The 16,522-nt window shown below is 31.0% G+C and overlaps 1 protein-coding gene across 1 annotated transcript in view; it reads left to right on the top strand.

Annotated features, from left to right (window-relative positions):
* Positions 1-16,203, top strand: part of LOC143084430 (uncharacterized) — a 37,288-nt gene extending 21,085 nt beyond the window's left edge. The window contains exons 2-7 of the mRNA XM_076260797.1: positions 10,810-10,876; positions 11,472-11,658; positions 12,045-12,253; positions 12,970-13,227; positions 14,462-14,668; positions 15,674-16,203. Coding sequence (XP_076116912.1) covers positions 10,813-10,876; positions 11,472-11,658; positions 12,045-12,253; positions 12,970-13,227; positions 14,462-14,668; positions 15,674-16,032 — 1,284 coding nt within the window. The 5' untranslated portion in view covers positions 10,810-10,812 and the 3' untranslated portion in view covers positions 16,033-16,203. The remainder of the gene's footprint in view (positions 1-10,809; positions 10,877-11,471; positions 11,659-12,044; positions 12,254-12,969; positions 13,228-14,461; positions 14,669-15,673) is intronic.
* The last annotated feature ends 319 nt before the right edge of the window (positions 16,204-16,522 follow it).

Genomic DNA, 16,522 nt, shown 5'->3' on the forward strand with positions numbered 1-16,522 from the left:
TAAGTTTTCTGTAGCGTTATTTTGGACTTGTCTTTTCGTCATAACAAAGGGGGAGGGGGATATACTTTCGGTTATCCTTCAAAATATGACTGTTCAGTGTCATTGTGGTAACTACTAACTTTTCTATCAATGTTCTTTTCTTTTTAATTCATGAGAATATAAATACGGATCGAAAAGAAACTTATGAATTCGTAAGAACTACATTCAGGTGCGTAGAAGTGGAAAGCGTCTCATGCATTGCATGCACACCTCGCCATGCGAAGCCAAATTCTGTCTTATATATCAAAGCTGGAATATGACACACAATGTAAATTGTTCCATCAGTCGTCTTTTCTGGTTTGTTCAGATCTATGGCCATTACAACAGGTCTCTAATGAGCTAAGACACAGATGCATTGAATCGATCGACAAATTCCATAATTTTGTGTCTATTACAGTTGTTATCCGTATTACATTGAGGAAGGCGGTCTTGTGTCACACACCATTTTGTGAGAATACACCAGTTCATAAATTCAGTATAATGTTGACATTCACGTCTACCACATGTCAATTTATATATGAAGACACCCCTGTTAGTTGCTTACTCTGAATTTTTCAGATTTCCTGATAACCATTGGTGCTTCAAAATTTATGTAATATTATAGCTTGCTTTTCTTTTTCTATGGTTTTATGATTTGTATTTGTGTTAACAGTTTCTTATTGAATTCTTTGTTCATCAAATTTATTATTTGCAGTTGTGTTAACGGTTTCTTATTGAATTCTTTGCTCATCAAATTTTTCAATTGTTTAAAAACGTTAAAATAGCAATATGTTATCATAAAGCATATTGTATATAGAAAGCGAGTTGATTTCAATTATCAGAAATTTTCCCTTGATACTATTTATATGCAACTTCCTAATGAAATCGCTCCATCTTCTTATCACAAAATGTTCCTTTTATGTTGTGAATCGTTGAAGAAGGCAAACGTCAAATAGATTCAAAGCCATACACCTTTATTGTTTTTAACAATACCTGCAAAGTAGAGCATCATGCTTCATCTAAATAATCCAGTTGTGATGAAGAGGTAGTTATTCATCTTAATTGAAATATTATAAGTTCCGACGATAAAAGGAATCATGCAAAGTATTTTTGTAAACTGATTATAGAATTTATTTAAAACTTATCATTGATTTTCCGTCCTTTAACAGAGCACTTCATTATGATCCTTCAATTATACAAGATGCTATCTTTCCAATAACGTCTGAAATTTCAATGACAATAATATTTACGATTCCACCTCTAAATAAATAAGATGCCTGTTGTTTATTATTGTAATGTCCGTTTTCGTCAGAAAAACATCCGTTTTCATGTGTATAAACTCGTAATGAACGTATGCAATATTTACAATTTTCATATGCAAATTTCCTTTTTGTCATTTGTCAACTCAGGTTTCAAACATGTATTCTTTTGTTGTAGTAAAAGTGTGTAAAATGTATAAGTATTTGATGAGTAGGAGGTATATTGTTATTTTACTGTCTCGCAGATACTTTGAAATTTGCTTTAAAGCCGGGTTTTTGTTTTGGTATTCACTTTGTTTGGTTATACTCTTTGCAAATAACATTCAAAACAAACAGTTATGTTATTGTGTAAAAACTACGGATGCGACCTCTTCAACCGACATTGGCTGCTCTATGAGTCTTTTATGATTTGATTTTTTTGTTGAACGTTTTGTGTATTGTCGTAAAATTCAGTGGTTTATCTAGCTATAAAACCAGGTTCTTCTTCTATTTGTAACATAAGAAAATACCTGTACCAATCAGAAATATGACAGTGGGCAAATTAAGAATTCCAATTCAAGTTTAAACTCTTTTACCACTGATTATAACCGTTCAAGTATATCTCCTATTGATTCATCTTCTGGTACCCACTGCCGATTCTTATGCCAATGTCGTCTCGCTTGCTCTAACACTCATAAGGTTTAACCGGATTATTTCAATATACTTCATAACCTCCTGAAGATTACATTGTTAAATTTAAAAATACAATTGGAATTCAATGAATTCTAGCAAATATAACTGTTATTAAAATCTGACGTAAAGCATGAACAGCAGAACGATAAGCAAATATTTCAATAAGTATTTTCTATAACTCCAGATGGTGTTTCCTCTGTTTATTTATATCCTCTGTGAGACAACGGATAAAACCGCAAACTATAACGAGTTGAATAACAAATCTCAATATTCAATCTTTCATATATATCGATCCGGTAGTATTGCTATATAAGTACTGAACCTATACAATTCATAATAATAATTCACACGTGTAATATTGTGCGTGTAAAACTATTTAGAAAGTATGCATGCATGCTCAAATCGAGATGAAATTGTAAAGGAACTCGTTTGGTATTAAGTGCCGATGAATACAGCAAAATCTATATATTCACTTTTGATAAATTTAGTAAAGGAATATCGATCTATGAAGTTCGTAATTTTAATCAAGTATTCGTTTATTTCTTCGTTTTTCAATAGAACTTTTATTTTCAAATCGTGCTTGTTTTGCTTGTTGTTCCTTTTGCTTATGATTAGTTTCAAATACTATAATTTATATACCTTTAACATTACTAGAAATGTTTTCCCTTTGAAAATAAAACAAAACCATTAAAACGAAATGAACATCTGTGGTTAGACATTTTAAGTTGTGAAATGCTTTATACGTACGAGTTAACCGAGTTTGCCCCATCAAAACGTCTAAACCCGCACATCTGCATATGAAATACTCTTGCATCATACATGGACTCACTGTCGATCATATTTAAATGAGCATGAGATAGTGAATGAGAATGGAATTGTATTTGTTCGAATTTTGAGTGTTCTTCGATTTGGCATCAAAACACATAGTATTGTTCTTATTATAGTACTTTGCGTTCAAACATTTGGCTTTGAGCGTTTCTGATGAAAGTAGATCCAGGAAAGATCTTCGGACGCATGCAATTTATATAACGTATAGCTTTTATTGTGTACCCTATTATTGGCCTGGTATCTTTGACAAATTGTTGAATTAACTTAACCAAAATATTTTCTCTCAGGCAAAAACAAGCAGTTGTAAATTCTAGAAAAAAATGTTCATATTATTATAAATTAAAAATCAATTACCATGAAAGCGTGCGAATCATTTTACTATCAACATACGAAAAGGAACACATTTCGATACCGTAAATTAGACAAATTATCTAGTACTCTGAATTCAACTGTTTACTATGTCACTAGGCAATAAGTTTAAGTGACCTTTGCCTCATTCATCAAGTTTGCTTTAAGAACACATTTGGGCAGATCATTGGCAAATATATCTGACCAACAAGTATGTGTGTTAGTATGACCGAAGAAGTTGGTTCGCATTTCGTACAGACTTACTGAATATAGTTATCAAAGGTACCAGGATTATCATTTAGTACTGAAAATTGTTTTCAATCGCAAAAGAAACATTGTACAAATTAACGGCAAGACAGCTTTGAAGTTTACAGACAATTGTGGATGCAGTCTCAATACAGAGAACGATGCATTAATATAATCACATGACTGCAACTTAAATCGAATAGATAGTATACATGATAAATGCATATAAAAAGTAATATGAATAATACTGTTTTAAAAAAAAGCACTAAGAGACTCATTTTGATTAATCAAAACCTATTTTTGGCCAAATATGTAAAATTTTTAAAACATGATTTAGTAAGAAACCTTAAGACTTTCAAATGAATAAGATATTATATAACAACTAGTAGAAATACAAAAGGGTTATAACGTTATAACCGATAATAGCAAGAACATCTCTACAACTGAACACTCATAAACTGCGTCATGACTATATTAAAAATACAGATTATTACTGGAGAATCAAAAGAGGGATTGTATCATAATTCTAATCAAATTGTCAATAATGCATGAACATTTTTAATTTTCCCATCGTTATTTTAGATAACTAATGTCTATGTTAGAAACAGTAATTAAAATCACTCAACATGAGTACATGTCATTACAATTGAGTATTGTCTAATGTCAGCAAGTGTGTACTTAGTATATGCATTAAATGGTATACTTATTAATCTTCAGGGATTTTCACCTTTTATATTATAATGCAACAAAAGCATCTAGAAATGACACCTTTTGTTGCAATGAAAATTATATTGTTTTTATTCATGATATAACTGCGAGATTTGTCCCTGATCATGGCTGAGTGTAGTGCTTTAGAAAAAGGAACACTGTCACATATGTGTCAATTTGTGAAGCCTCAACGCCTGAAAATGGTCATGATATCATCCACAAAACATTTAGTTAATCCATACAAATTAAATGATATTGTTCTTGGTTCTTCATTCGAAATATGAAAGGATTATTAAGTTCCAATAATTTACTTCTAATTCCTTAAGGACTGATTTTCTACTATAGACAATATGTAAACAATAAACAAAGGATGATGTAAATCCATGCTTATAAAATTTGTTGTAGTAGGCGACAGCGTTAGGATTAAATGACGCCTAAAATATTAGTTTTAATTGATGTTTCTAATTGTAAAGTGTAGATTTTTAGCATAACACCAAGAAACTATTTTAGGATAATTATTTAAACTTCATGTATAATAATGTGATAATAATAATACTAAGGACAGAGGTCGTTTATAATTGTAAGTTTTATCATACAGAATTTTAAACCATAAAAACAATTGACCGAATCAATCAGATTAAAGAATTATTTCATACTGTTACAAATTTGATTTCGTGAATTTTCTGTGTGTATTTTGTCCATTCTTTTATATAATTATAATTTCTTGTAAACAAATATATGTGGTAGTCACCATATAACGATTTAATCTGGAAGGTGGCAGAGTTTACCGAGAGACTTTTGTGACTCGATAGGCGTTGGTGACTAGTACCAATACATTATAAGTTGTTAAATATTTGAGTTAGAAAAGAGAAATCTTTACCGCCTTACTATTGTTCAAACCCTAATATTTATAAATTTAATCAACGGAATAACACATCAAATATTGTATTATTAAAACAATTGCATGTTCACACATGCATGTAATAATTGTACCTTATGTTTATATGTAATTGCAGTTTTATGAGAGGTAAGGTTATATATTTTTCATTTTTCCAAAACAATAAATGTTACAATTAAAATTCGAAGGAAATAATTAAAATAAATATAAGATGTTTGACAAAATATAAGAACCGCATTTATTCGGATCTATTTGTTAATTAAAAGTTAAATCAAAGTCAAATTCACGTTGTAAAGGTAATTTATGTTAATTACCAAAATAACCTTTCAACCAGACATAACCTGACTTTTAACTAGAAAGTGGATGATGATGAGAACACATTTGTTTTTTTCTATTTTCGAAACTTGCCACATAAAAAGTAGTGGCATTATTTGATTTGAATTATGTTTTTTGAAATCATTAATAAATAGTTAAATATGAACTAGGAAATTTGAATATCAGTGTATTTGCACATATTGTCTATCGTCTTTGATCAACACTATTGGTAATTTTATTAGATGTTTACCAGTTTGAAGAATCCAATTAAATTTTTATTAATATCGAGAATTTGAAAACAATTATAGTTTTTTTAAAACCTGAGGTATAACGAGACATAATTAGAATACTATATTGATTTACGATTCAAATCTCTTGTTAATAAACAAACCGTTTGATTTTTTTTTCTATTCCCATAGAGAAACAACAGACAACTCATACCAAAGTTCGTATCAGTCTGGTTTAGTTATCATATACCATTTCTAAGCATTTAAATAACAATTGCAATTGCAATACGCAGTCGCATAATGATATGTTTCATTTTGTCAGAAGTATATATGGCAGCGGACCAGATAATGTAAATTGGTATGACAGTTAGGCATATGTGTTCCTATAAAATTCATTATATAGAATTGATGCTTAACAATATGACTACTCTGAGCTGAGAAATAAATTAATTTAAGTTCATATAAAACATTGATTATAGGAGAACATTGAGAAGTTAATGAATTGATGTCAAAATTTCACCGTTCTATCAAATCGTTTTACCGACATGGGTTTGGCACCTAGAAAAAAAATTGTCAAAATTGCATTGTACCAACACAAAAGATAATATTCGTATTTCTATTTAGCACACATTTTATAGTTTAAACGGAGTATTAAAGATTCATCTAACGATACACGTTTTTATAAGGTTACATAATAAAATATTTATCAGTTTACGCCCTATATAGTATCTAAAATTAATAAAACCACAATTTTCCAAATTAAAGCAATTAAGTTTAATTCAAAATTGTTTTTTTATTGATTTGCCATCTGTTAGTTTCATGTAATACTGTGCTTTGTCATAAATTTTAAACTATACGAAAGAAGTTTTTCAAGCTTTAGTTTATGCAAAATTTTACAAATTTCGAATATATTACACATGTGAAATCAATTATGTGTAGTAAGGAAAGAGTTTCTTTCGCCATTTTGGATTGGAAATAATAGAGAACCTATGCACAAATTCATAAGATTTTTTTTTTAATATTTTCAACATATTTTATTAATTATAACCTGTGACATCAATCATAAGTTACCCAGGGGGCCAACCAAGGGGCCCAAGTTTTTCAAACTTTATTAGATTTAAACTTATAAATGATATAATATTTTTACAAGGTTAGATTATTTTTGATTGATTTTTGATAATTCTAAATTGGCATTTTTAAAGAAATATAGATAAAACAAATGTTAAATGTATCACCCCTAGTTTTTGGTGGGGTTCGTGTTGTTTATTCTTTAGTTTTCTATGTTGCATCATGTGTACTATTGTTTGTCTGTTTGCCCTTTTTATTTTTAGCCATGGCGTTGTCAGTTTATTTTTGATTTATGAGTTTGACTGTCCCTTTGGTATCTTTCGTCCCTCTTGTATTTATGTCGACAAGAAACGTACCCTATCTTTTCTTTTGATATTCACAAATCATTTTCTATAAGCTATCTTCTCGCATTTTATTTTAATATTCTATCATTTAGCTTAACTTCTTTTTACCTGATGATGTTTCCCACTTAATAATCCGTACAATCTGTAGCTTGACAAAATTATGAGTGACCTATCCTCAAGCAATATTTCAGTAAATCTATGGAATTTTACTAAAAAATTAAGCTGAAAGTTTTGATATCATGTAGGTATATTTCTCTCTTTAGTAGAACATTGTAGAATTTGATGTATTCATTTTAATATACAAAAAAAAGTAAATTCACTAAAACACTGAACTCCGAGGAAAATTAACACTGAACTATATGCATTTCCAACTGTCAAACAAGTTGGCAATTAAGAAAGCTAAACACAACCGAACCTTTTCCTCGGAAGACGACTGCTTTTAGACAAACATATAACAGTTACCGCTTGTCATTCCGTTTGTCAGGTTTAGTACATTTAAGGGAATGTTCATATTTGATTATACCTTGAAATTTGGCAACATTTCTTGTAATTAATGCTTTTCAACTTCGTTCTTAATTTGACATTTTTTTAATTTTTTTATTCGATCGTCACTGATGAGTCTTTTGTAGACGAAACGCGCGTATGGTTCTTATACAAAATTCCGTCCTGGTATGTATGATAAGTTAATTATTATATTTGTTTTTAACAACAATCAGATACAAATGCTATTTACTATCAGCTATAAGATTTTCAACTAAAACATATATATAAGTTCTACAGTTAAATTCAAAAGAAATTTCTCATCTTGTAGACATTATATACGTGCTGAATATCTTTAGTGTGTGTTATTGGATTTGCTTGTTTTTGGACTTACTTGTATTAAGCAATAGCACTCATTTCTTTCTTAGCTTAATATCTAATATATATTAATTCTGCTGCTTGTTATTTGTAGACTTGTTTTTAATCATTGGATTTTTTTAAAGAGGCACTAGCTGTCAAATACATGGTCACCTATGTGACTAAAATTCTCAAATTTTATTTATTACATACTAAAACGTATATCCAAATTACAATAAGTCTGAAATAAACAGTAAACAAAACATGTACTCGATAATACATATATGTGGAATTCGTGTGTATTTTAGTACAGACGCCATCAAATCAGCTATCCAGATTTCCTCCGAATACTACCGACGGTTAAACAACCCGATATGAACATACACATGAATAGATTGCGTCCTCAGGCGATTTGATTGTTATAGGTCTGTTTTATTTCATGTTATTGTGAATATAAGTTAATCAACGCGAAGACGTTGAGTAATCAACAATAAATCCATAATTAATGGGTTACCTGTATGCAAATGATCTGTTTGTGACTTGAATCAGTCAACGAAGTGGTTCACCTTTGTTTGACTATCAATGTTGACATTATTTTCCTTTGAATCTCTAGCTATTTGGTTTAATCGAGGGTCACATGAACACAAATTTAAAGTGGTCGAATAATTCATTTGCAAGTAATTAATTCATTAGCGATATTTCTTTGCTTGGTTTGACAAAATTGAACCAAATTGGCTGCTAAAAACGAATTATTATTTCATTATTTCACTTTTACTAATGATTGAACCAAACGAAATCATATTCTCTTTTTTTTTCTTATCTCGTACGTAGATAGTGACCCTTTAATATCACCAATGATTGATATATGTTTCACATAATAACATGATTGTAGAAAACTGGGCAAGAAATGGCAAAAGGGCGCTGGAAGGTGCACGGGTGTATTTTTTACTAACATTTCGAAAGGAAGATTTGATGTCAAATTTAACAAAAATTTTTTCTCTTGACGGTACACTCTCGCGTATATATGCACTACAACATAAATAGTCTCTTCTATTTAACCGGAGATCTATTTTAGCTGAAACAGGGTGGGATTCTGTTTTGACATATCATTTTATGTGATAAAATCTGAATAAAATTTCATAGTGAAGAAATTGATCTAAAGTTAATTGAATTCCATTTACAGAGTGATCTGGCGTAAGTTAATGTAAATATGATCGTTTATTTTATCCTGACATTTCTGACGAAATAGACACGCATAGTGAATTCTGTTATATCATTGACTTTGTGTCTGATTTGAAATATACTAGCTTATTCTGCAATTTTTTAAATTGGTTTAATTGACAAGGAATACGACCCCATATATGTGATCATAAACTGTTCGAAATCAGGACACTATATAACTGTTATTCGGGCTTCACATGTGATATGGACTTCATACTCCCTGTCATTATCCCTATACATTATTAATATTTTAGATACACGCCATATGTGTCGTTACAATTACCAATATACAGCTGTATCATGGGCATCAGCTCGGGAATATGTGAAAGAACCAACAGAAGTTTACTTATCATCATTAGTAAAGACGCCATCAAATTAAATTAGCTATCCAGATTTCCTCCGAATACTACGGTCACACAACCCGATATGAACATACACATGAATAGATTGCGTCCTCATGCAATTGGATTGTTAAAGGTCCGTTTTATTTCATGTTATTGTTAGAAAATAAGTTAATCAACGCGAGGACGTTGCGTTATCAACAATAAATCAATAATTAATGCGTTACCTGTTTGCGAAAGATTTGTTTGTGTGTTGAATCAGGCAACGACGTGGTTCACCTTTGTTTGACTATCAATGTTGACATTATTTTCCTTTTAATCTCTAGCTATTTGGTTGAATTGATGGTCACATGAACACAAATTAAAAGTGGTCGAATTGGTGAAAAAAATTGATCTAAAGTTAATTGAATTCCATTTACAGAGTGATCTGGCTTAAGTTAATGTAAATATGATCGTCTTTTTGTCTTGAAATTTCTGACGAAATAGACACGCATAGTGAATTCTGATATCTCATTGACTTTGTGTCCGATTTCAAAACAGAAACAAAAATAATTAATTGATAAAATGCAAATAAAACACATTCAAGAATATAGACGATACACTTGAAGTGACAAGCCACACTGGATTGAAAAACAATTAATTGCTGTTTAGAAAACAGATATGAGTTACATAACTAAAATATGTGTTTCATTCTGATAATTGTTCTGCAACAAATCTAGTTAAACAATATACATTACCAGACAGAGCATTGGTTTTTTATTGGGTTTGCCAGTGAGAGAGAAATATAAATTATCAACACGTTTTGGGGTTCATAATCTTGTTGAATTTAAGTGTCAGTAAACTTTCATTGCCAACTTTTGAGGATACGACTAGCATTGGCTCGTTTTAATGAAATATACATTTCGATCACAAACATACAAGAGGCACATATTGTCCTGAATAATTGCCACTGGACGATAAGCAAAATACAATAAATCAATACAAATAAAGAATATCTTCGTTTATCTATTATCTTTTTAATGTTTCGCTGAAACTTTTTTCCCTTAACGTAAATTATTTTCAAGTTACACTTTTCTAGTTCCTCTGGTTGATAATAGTAATAAATTAGATTAGAGTGCTTTGTCGCAATTATGTTATCGTTGACATTACTTGATGTCTTTTAAGCCTCAACATTCACTTGTTATCTCATGAGCAACACGACGGGTGCCACATGTGAAGCAGGATATGCTTACCCTTCCGGAGCACCTGAAATCACCCCTAGTTTTTGGTGGGGTTGGTGTTGTTTATTCTTTAGTTTTCGTTGTTGGTCGTGTGTACTATTGTTTGTCTGTTTGTCCTTTTCATTTTTAGCCATGGCGTTGTCAGTTTATTTTCGATTTATGAGTTTGACTGTCCCTCTGGTATCGTTCGTCCCTCTTTTACTTCAATTGGTGAAAGGGATTGTAAAATTATTGAGTGAACACTACTTGTCTTTTCCAGGGAATGGTGGCATTAACTCTTCTGAGTGTTATAACGTTATATCTCAATTTAACAGACGCATTAGATTGTGAGTATACTTTTAATTGAATATAGAAATTTGATTTGAATTTAATAATCAATACTATTCGAAGTAGTTTTATTGATATTGAGTTTTTTTTAATAATATACTCCGTTACAGTAATCGTTGTAGTTTCTATTTTAACAAATGAACTTAAATGAATGAGTATTTATTTGTCATTATTTTTATTTTCTACATAAATGCTACAAAACTGACATATGTGTAGTTTAGAGGTCGTTCACTTTTAACTTTAGCAAAATCGTTTAATTCTAAAAAAAAAAGAAAAAAATTCTGAAAAATCATCATAAAATAAAGACAAACCTGACAGTTTCTGATTTTTTCAAAACTTGAAAGTACATGAACATAACATTGATATTATACATATATATATATATGTAACATATATATATGTAACTGGAATGAAATATACTAGCTTATTCTGCAATTTGTAAAAGTTGTTCAATTAACAAGGAATACGACCCCATATACCATGTGATCATAAACTGTTTGAAATCAGGACACTATATAGTTGTTATTCGGGCTTCATATGTGATATTGACTTCATACTCCCTGTCAATATCCCTATACATTATTAATATTTTAGATACACGCCATCTGTGTCGATACCATTACCATTATACAGCTGTTTCATGGGCATCAGCTCGAGAAATATGTGAAAGGACCAACAGAACTTTACTTATCATCGATAGTTCAATCGAAATCACTAATATATCGGATACTTTTATGCCACATTATGTTGAATTAGTCACACCAGACCATAATCCAATCAGGTATTTAGTTCAGTTATAGAATGTGTTCACATAGGAGACATAACCCATACATAGATTTAGTTTGTATTTTGTTACTTGTGGTGTTCTTTTTGTTATTCCGGTCGAATGTTAAGGAAGTACAATTCATACAATGTAATGAATGAAAAATTGTCATGAAATTATATATATTTATGATAATGGGATTGCGCGGAAACTATAGTGATGAACAAAATTCAGCATTTCCGAAAACTGAACATAATTATTTATCATTTCAAAAATGTATATTTACCTAACTACTGAAAAAGGTTTTTGAGAGTGCTGTCATTTTGGATGGAGACAAAATAAGTCATACAATTCAATGTGAATGTTTTCTTAATTCATATCAACTCTCTTCGTCTTTTTATCAGTCAAACATTATGGATTGGACTTCATCAAGAAATTAATCCAGTTCGCTTACTATGGGATACATGTGATGAGTATACTACAAATAATGATCAATGGTCAGCGTCAACTGGAAACTCAGAAGGTTGTGTGACATTTAACTATACAGACCAAATGTTCTCTATACAATCATGTACCACTACACAACCATTCATATGTGAAGATACGTTTGAAGGTGAGGATATATGTAAATTGGTCCAGCTTGCATACACGCCGAAAAGATCTGAACGCGTGTCAATTTACACACATATATATATATCGTCGCAAATGTAAAGATTGTGTATCTTCCTGAAACCACCATTTATTGTGGACTTTACATTTTTAATAGATTTATACGAAATCTCAATTGAATGCAGAGAACTTTATCCATACAGCCATACTATACATACGCAAATAAAAGTAAAGTAGCATTAAAGTACCGATATCCACCTTTTAGTATGAACGAAGAAAACACAATAAGCAAAACAACAAACACATTAAATGCTGCCAGTATGAGTTGATTGATTGATCGCTTGTTGTTTGCTTTACGCCACATTAACACAAAAAGGCTATATCGCGGCGAGACCTAAAAAGATAATCATAGAAAATATCGCATTAAAAAATGTTTACGACGTTTTTTTGTTTAATTTACACACGATTCGTCAGCGGTAATATTTTCAGTCGATGATATCTCGAAAGAAAAATTTCCAGTTCGGTGCTGATAATTTTGCTATCTATGAAAAAAAACCGTTTCGTCGACAGAAACTATAACAAAATCGCAGATCCAGCAATACAAAATAAGAATATAAGTATGATAGGACTACAAAATTAAAATATTTCATTCTTGTAATGTATCTATAACGTTGTTTTATTCAATATGCATAAACTTTAAACTTTGCTTTGCTTTTTCAGCTGTTGCTGATTGTTTCGACGAGTTTACAGCTAGCGAGCTAGCAGCAGAAATGCCCCTTGACATAATAGGGTCAGATGAATCTACTGATGGAGTGGTATCACCAAAACCGTATGAAGAATGTGCAGATTTGTGTTTAACTTCCGGATGTGTAGCATTTCAACTAGAACCCAACTATAAGACAGATTGTTACAGATATTATTACGATTACTCTAATGGTTTAGAATTAAGTAGAGAGACTAACCTTGTATACTTAAACAGTATGTTTCAAATTTCATAATTTCATTATGAAAAAGATAGAGCTTAGCAATTTTTCTACTATCTTGCTACACACAGATCGAAAAATTTTGTAACGCTGCATTCCAATCGTCTATACTTTTTAAAATTAATAAATCGTGTCCTCAAAACATACAAATCAACAAGTCAAAAAAAAAACACGTCTGCAACAAATGATTATATGTAAATAACAAATATGTTCGCCTAAAACCCAAATATGTTCAAGGAAGCGTGAAAATGGGGAAAATATATTGTTTGGCGTTTAGATTTAAAAGATCATAGGGAACATGTGTACTAAGTTTCAAGTTGATCGAAAACTACCTCGACAACAACCTTTAACCTGAAGTGGAACAGACGGACGAACAGATGAACGAACAGACGAACGCAAGGACGGACGGACTGACAAACGAACGAAAGGATAACAGTTATACTTTATAAATGTCGTTTTAATACGAGTCTATTTTAACGTTGTACAAAATGTATACGAGTTAAACAAAACAATAAAAAACTAAGTTTCCTTGTTTTATCTTGAGGCAAAACAAGCAATGAAATACGAGTGTTTTATATAATAAATAAATCAACAAATCAACATTTATTTAATCATAGTGCACACATATATGTATAGTAATGTCACAGAAGACAGGTGCTCTTTTTATACCATTTAGCTCGTCATAATCAATGTGAAACTGTGTTAGCGTAACATGGTTACTGTTGATATTTTTTAATCGAGAATGTGTTCCCTCAAAGCAACAATTCGTCCAAGAAATATTTTTTTTAGTTGAGCATACGTAAAAAGGTAAAATCATAGTTATATATGATATGGCCTTCTAGATTTTTTAATAATGCACCATGAAGGATTTTTGATAAAAGAAAAACACTTTTACATGGTATACAAGTATGCACTGTTTAAAAGAATTATCAAAAGAAATCGTGGGAACAAATACGACTGGTCAATATCTAACACCCCATTTGACTGTAGAATGGATGTGGCCTGGTGTAGGGTCAAGTTTCTATTCTTAACCAATGTACCCTCATCTTCGGTAGCAGTCCAAATTACCACGATATTAATACCAAACGATCTATATTACAGGAGCTGCATAATGTATTTATTGTTTAATTGTTCTCGATCAAAACATGCATGAAACATTATCCCCTTGACGTTTACCAACCAAAAATCACAAATCTATATATCTATAACCGTTTTATGGTTTATTTCAGAAATATTCACATTAAATGACAACACTTCATCCACCACACCGTTAATATCAAACTATTATTGCCCGATCTCTTCGTCATCTGTTCGTCCAACGTCATCGTCATCATACAGCAGCGATATAACAAAGTCAACATTAAGTGAAACTACACATATTGCAGTCTACAGTTCGGATCCGACAATGATATCAACAGAATTACTCAGCAGTCAATGTATGCATGCCTTAGTATAAGTATAATATATATATTTGAAATAGAAATAACTACACATTTTCCCCATTTACGACTTGGAAATGAAAATTCGAATAAGGGCTGCAATGCATTTGAAATAAAGTAAACAATGTAGAGATCTGTATGTGTTTTAAACAAAATCTTCATACTAAAATTGTTTGTATGTTTGGTTTTTGGTTTTTGTCTTTGACTAACGAGTAATAAGTGTTGTCTTTTTTTTTTTGTCATACGAAAGGTAGGCGTGCTAAGTGTAAATTAAAACAATAGCTCGTCAATAACCTCTTGTTGTCTAAAGGAAAGAGGTGTTTCGTTAAAAAAATTATTTAGTTATAGCACTTAAGGGTTAAATTGAAGATATTAACAAATGAAATTCCAAAGAATTTGAATATCAATTCAAACTTATTCATACGAGTATGAAGTACAACGAAATCCATGTTCTATATTTTGATTAGATTGAACATGTTTATTTATGTATATATTTGCCTGGATCTTATCGATGTTTTGGGTTTTGTTTTAAGTGTTTACACTTTTTACTTGTTTGGCTTTTTAACAGTTTTGATATGAGCGTCTCTGATGAGTCTTGTGTAGACGAAACGCGCGTCTGGCGTATTATATTTTAATTATGGTACCTATAACTATTTTACACCGTGAAGGTTTGGATTTTAGATTATTAAACCATAACAATGAGTAATATTTTATATTACTCAGTCATCAAGTGGGAAATGTAACAACATCATTAACATTGATGTCATTTTTAAACCCTTCAAAGTAAATAAATCAGCCTTACATTTTCCTGACATTGACTTGACATTGAAAAAATTACACAGATCCTCTTTATACGTTGTTTGGGCAGGTTCCGTTCACTTATGAAAATAATGTTCCAAATCAATGTAGATGCAATCTAACCTTATTTGTTTGCTCCACTAATAAAAGATTTTTTTTTATTAGTGAGCTGACAGGAAATTTCAAAACATATTTATATTTCAGCTACCACATCAAGCAGTGGAGTAATGACAACATCCAATGTTGTGAGTGGGACATCTTCGTCTACATGCTACTGTCCATGTTCTGCTTCAGTTCCAAGTAGTTCTATAACAACAGAAGAATTACAAGCAAAAATAGATAAAATGCAGACAGAGCTAACAGTTGACAAAAAAGAGACGTCATCGTATAAAAGAAGATTAACGAGCGCCCCAGATAACCGTGTTTCTGCTCAAAGCATTGGATATGTTGGCGTAGTGATATTGACGATTGTGATAGGACTACTTATTGTAATTGACATTCCAACGCTTGTTAAGGACACACGAAACTTTTTTAAAAGGTGTTGTTCTTTGTGCAAAGGCTAGTTGCTCAGTTTCACGGTGGTTAAGACAAATATTATACATTAACTTTAAAGATTATACCTTTCTGAATATAGACAATTTTGCCATGTGATTAGGGACTTTCCGTTATGAATTTCCTCAGAGTTCAGTATTTTTGTGAATTTATTTTTAAAAAATAGAAATGGGCCATGTGTACTACGGAGTTGCGAAAACAATCCTATCCTGGAATGGGAAGTTTATATAGATATAGGAAGATGTGGTGTGAGTGCCAATGAAACAACTCTCCATCCAAAAAACAATTTATAAAAGTAAACCATTATAGGTCAATGTACGGCCTTCAACACGGAGCCAGGCTCACACCGAACAACAAGCTATAAAGGGCCCTAAAATTACTAGTGTAAAACCGTTCAAACGGGAAAACCAACGGTCTAATCTATATAAAAAACGAGAAACGACGTGAAACACGTATAAATTACATAAACGAACGACAACTACTGTACATCAGATTCCTGAC

This window comes from Mytilus galloprovincialis, chromosome 7 (genome assembly GCF_965363235.1).
Source record: "Mytilus galloprovincialis chromosome 7, xbMytGall1.hap1.1, whole genome shotgun sequence".
Classification (NCBI taxonomy): domain Eukaryota; kingdom Metazoa; phylum Mollusca; class Bivalvia; order Mytilida; family Mytilidae; genus Mytilus; species Mytilus galloprovincialis.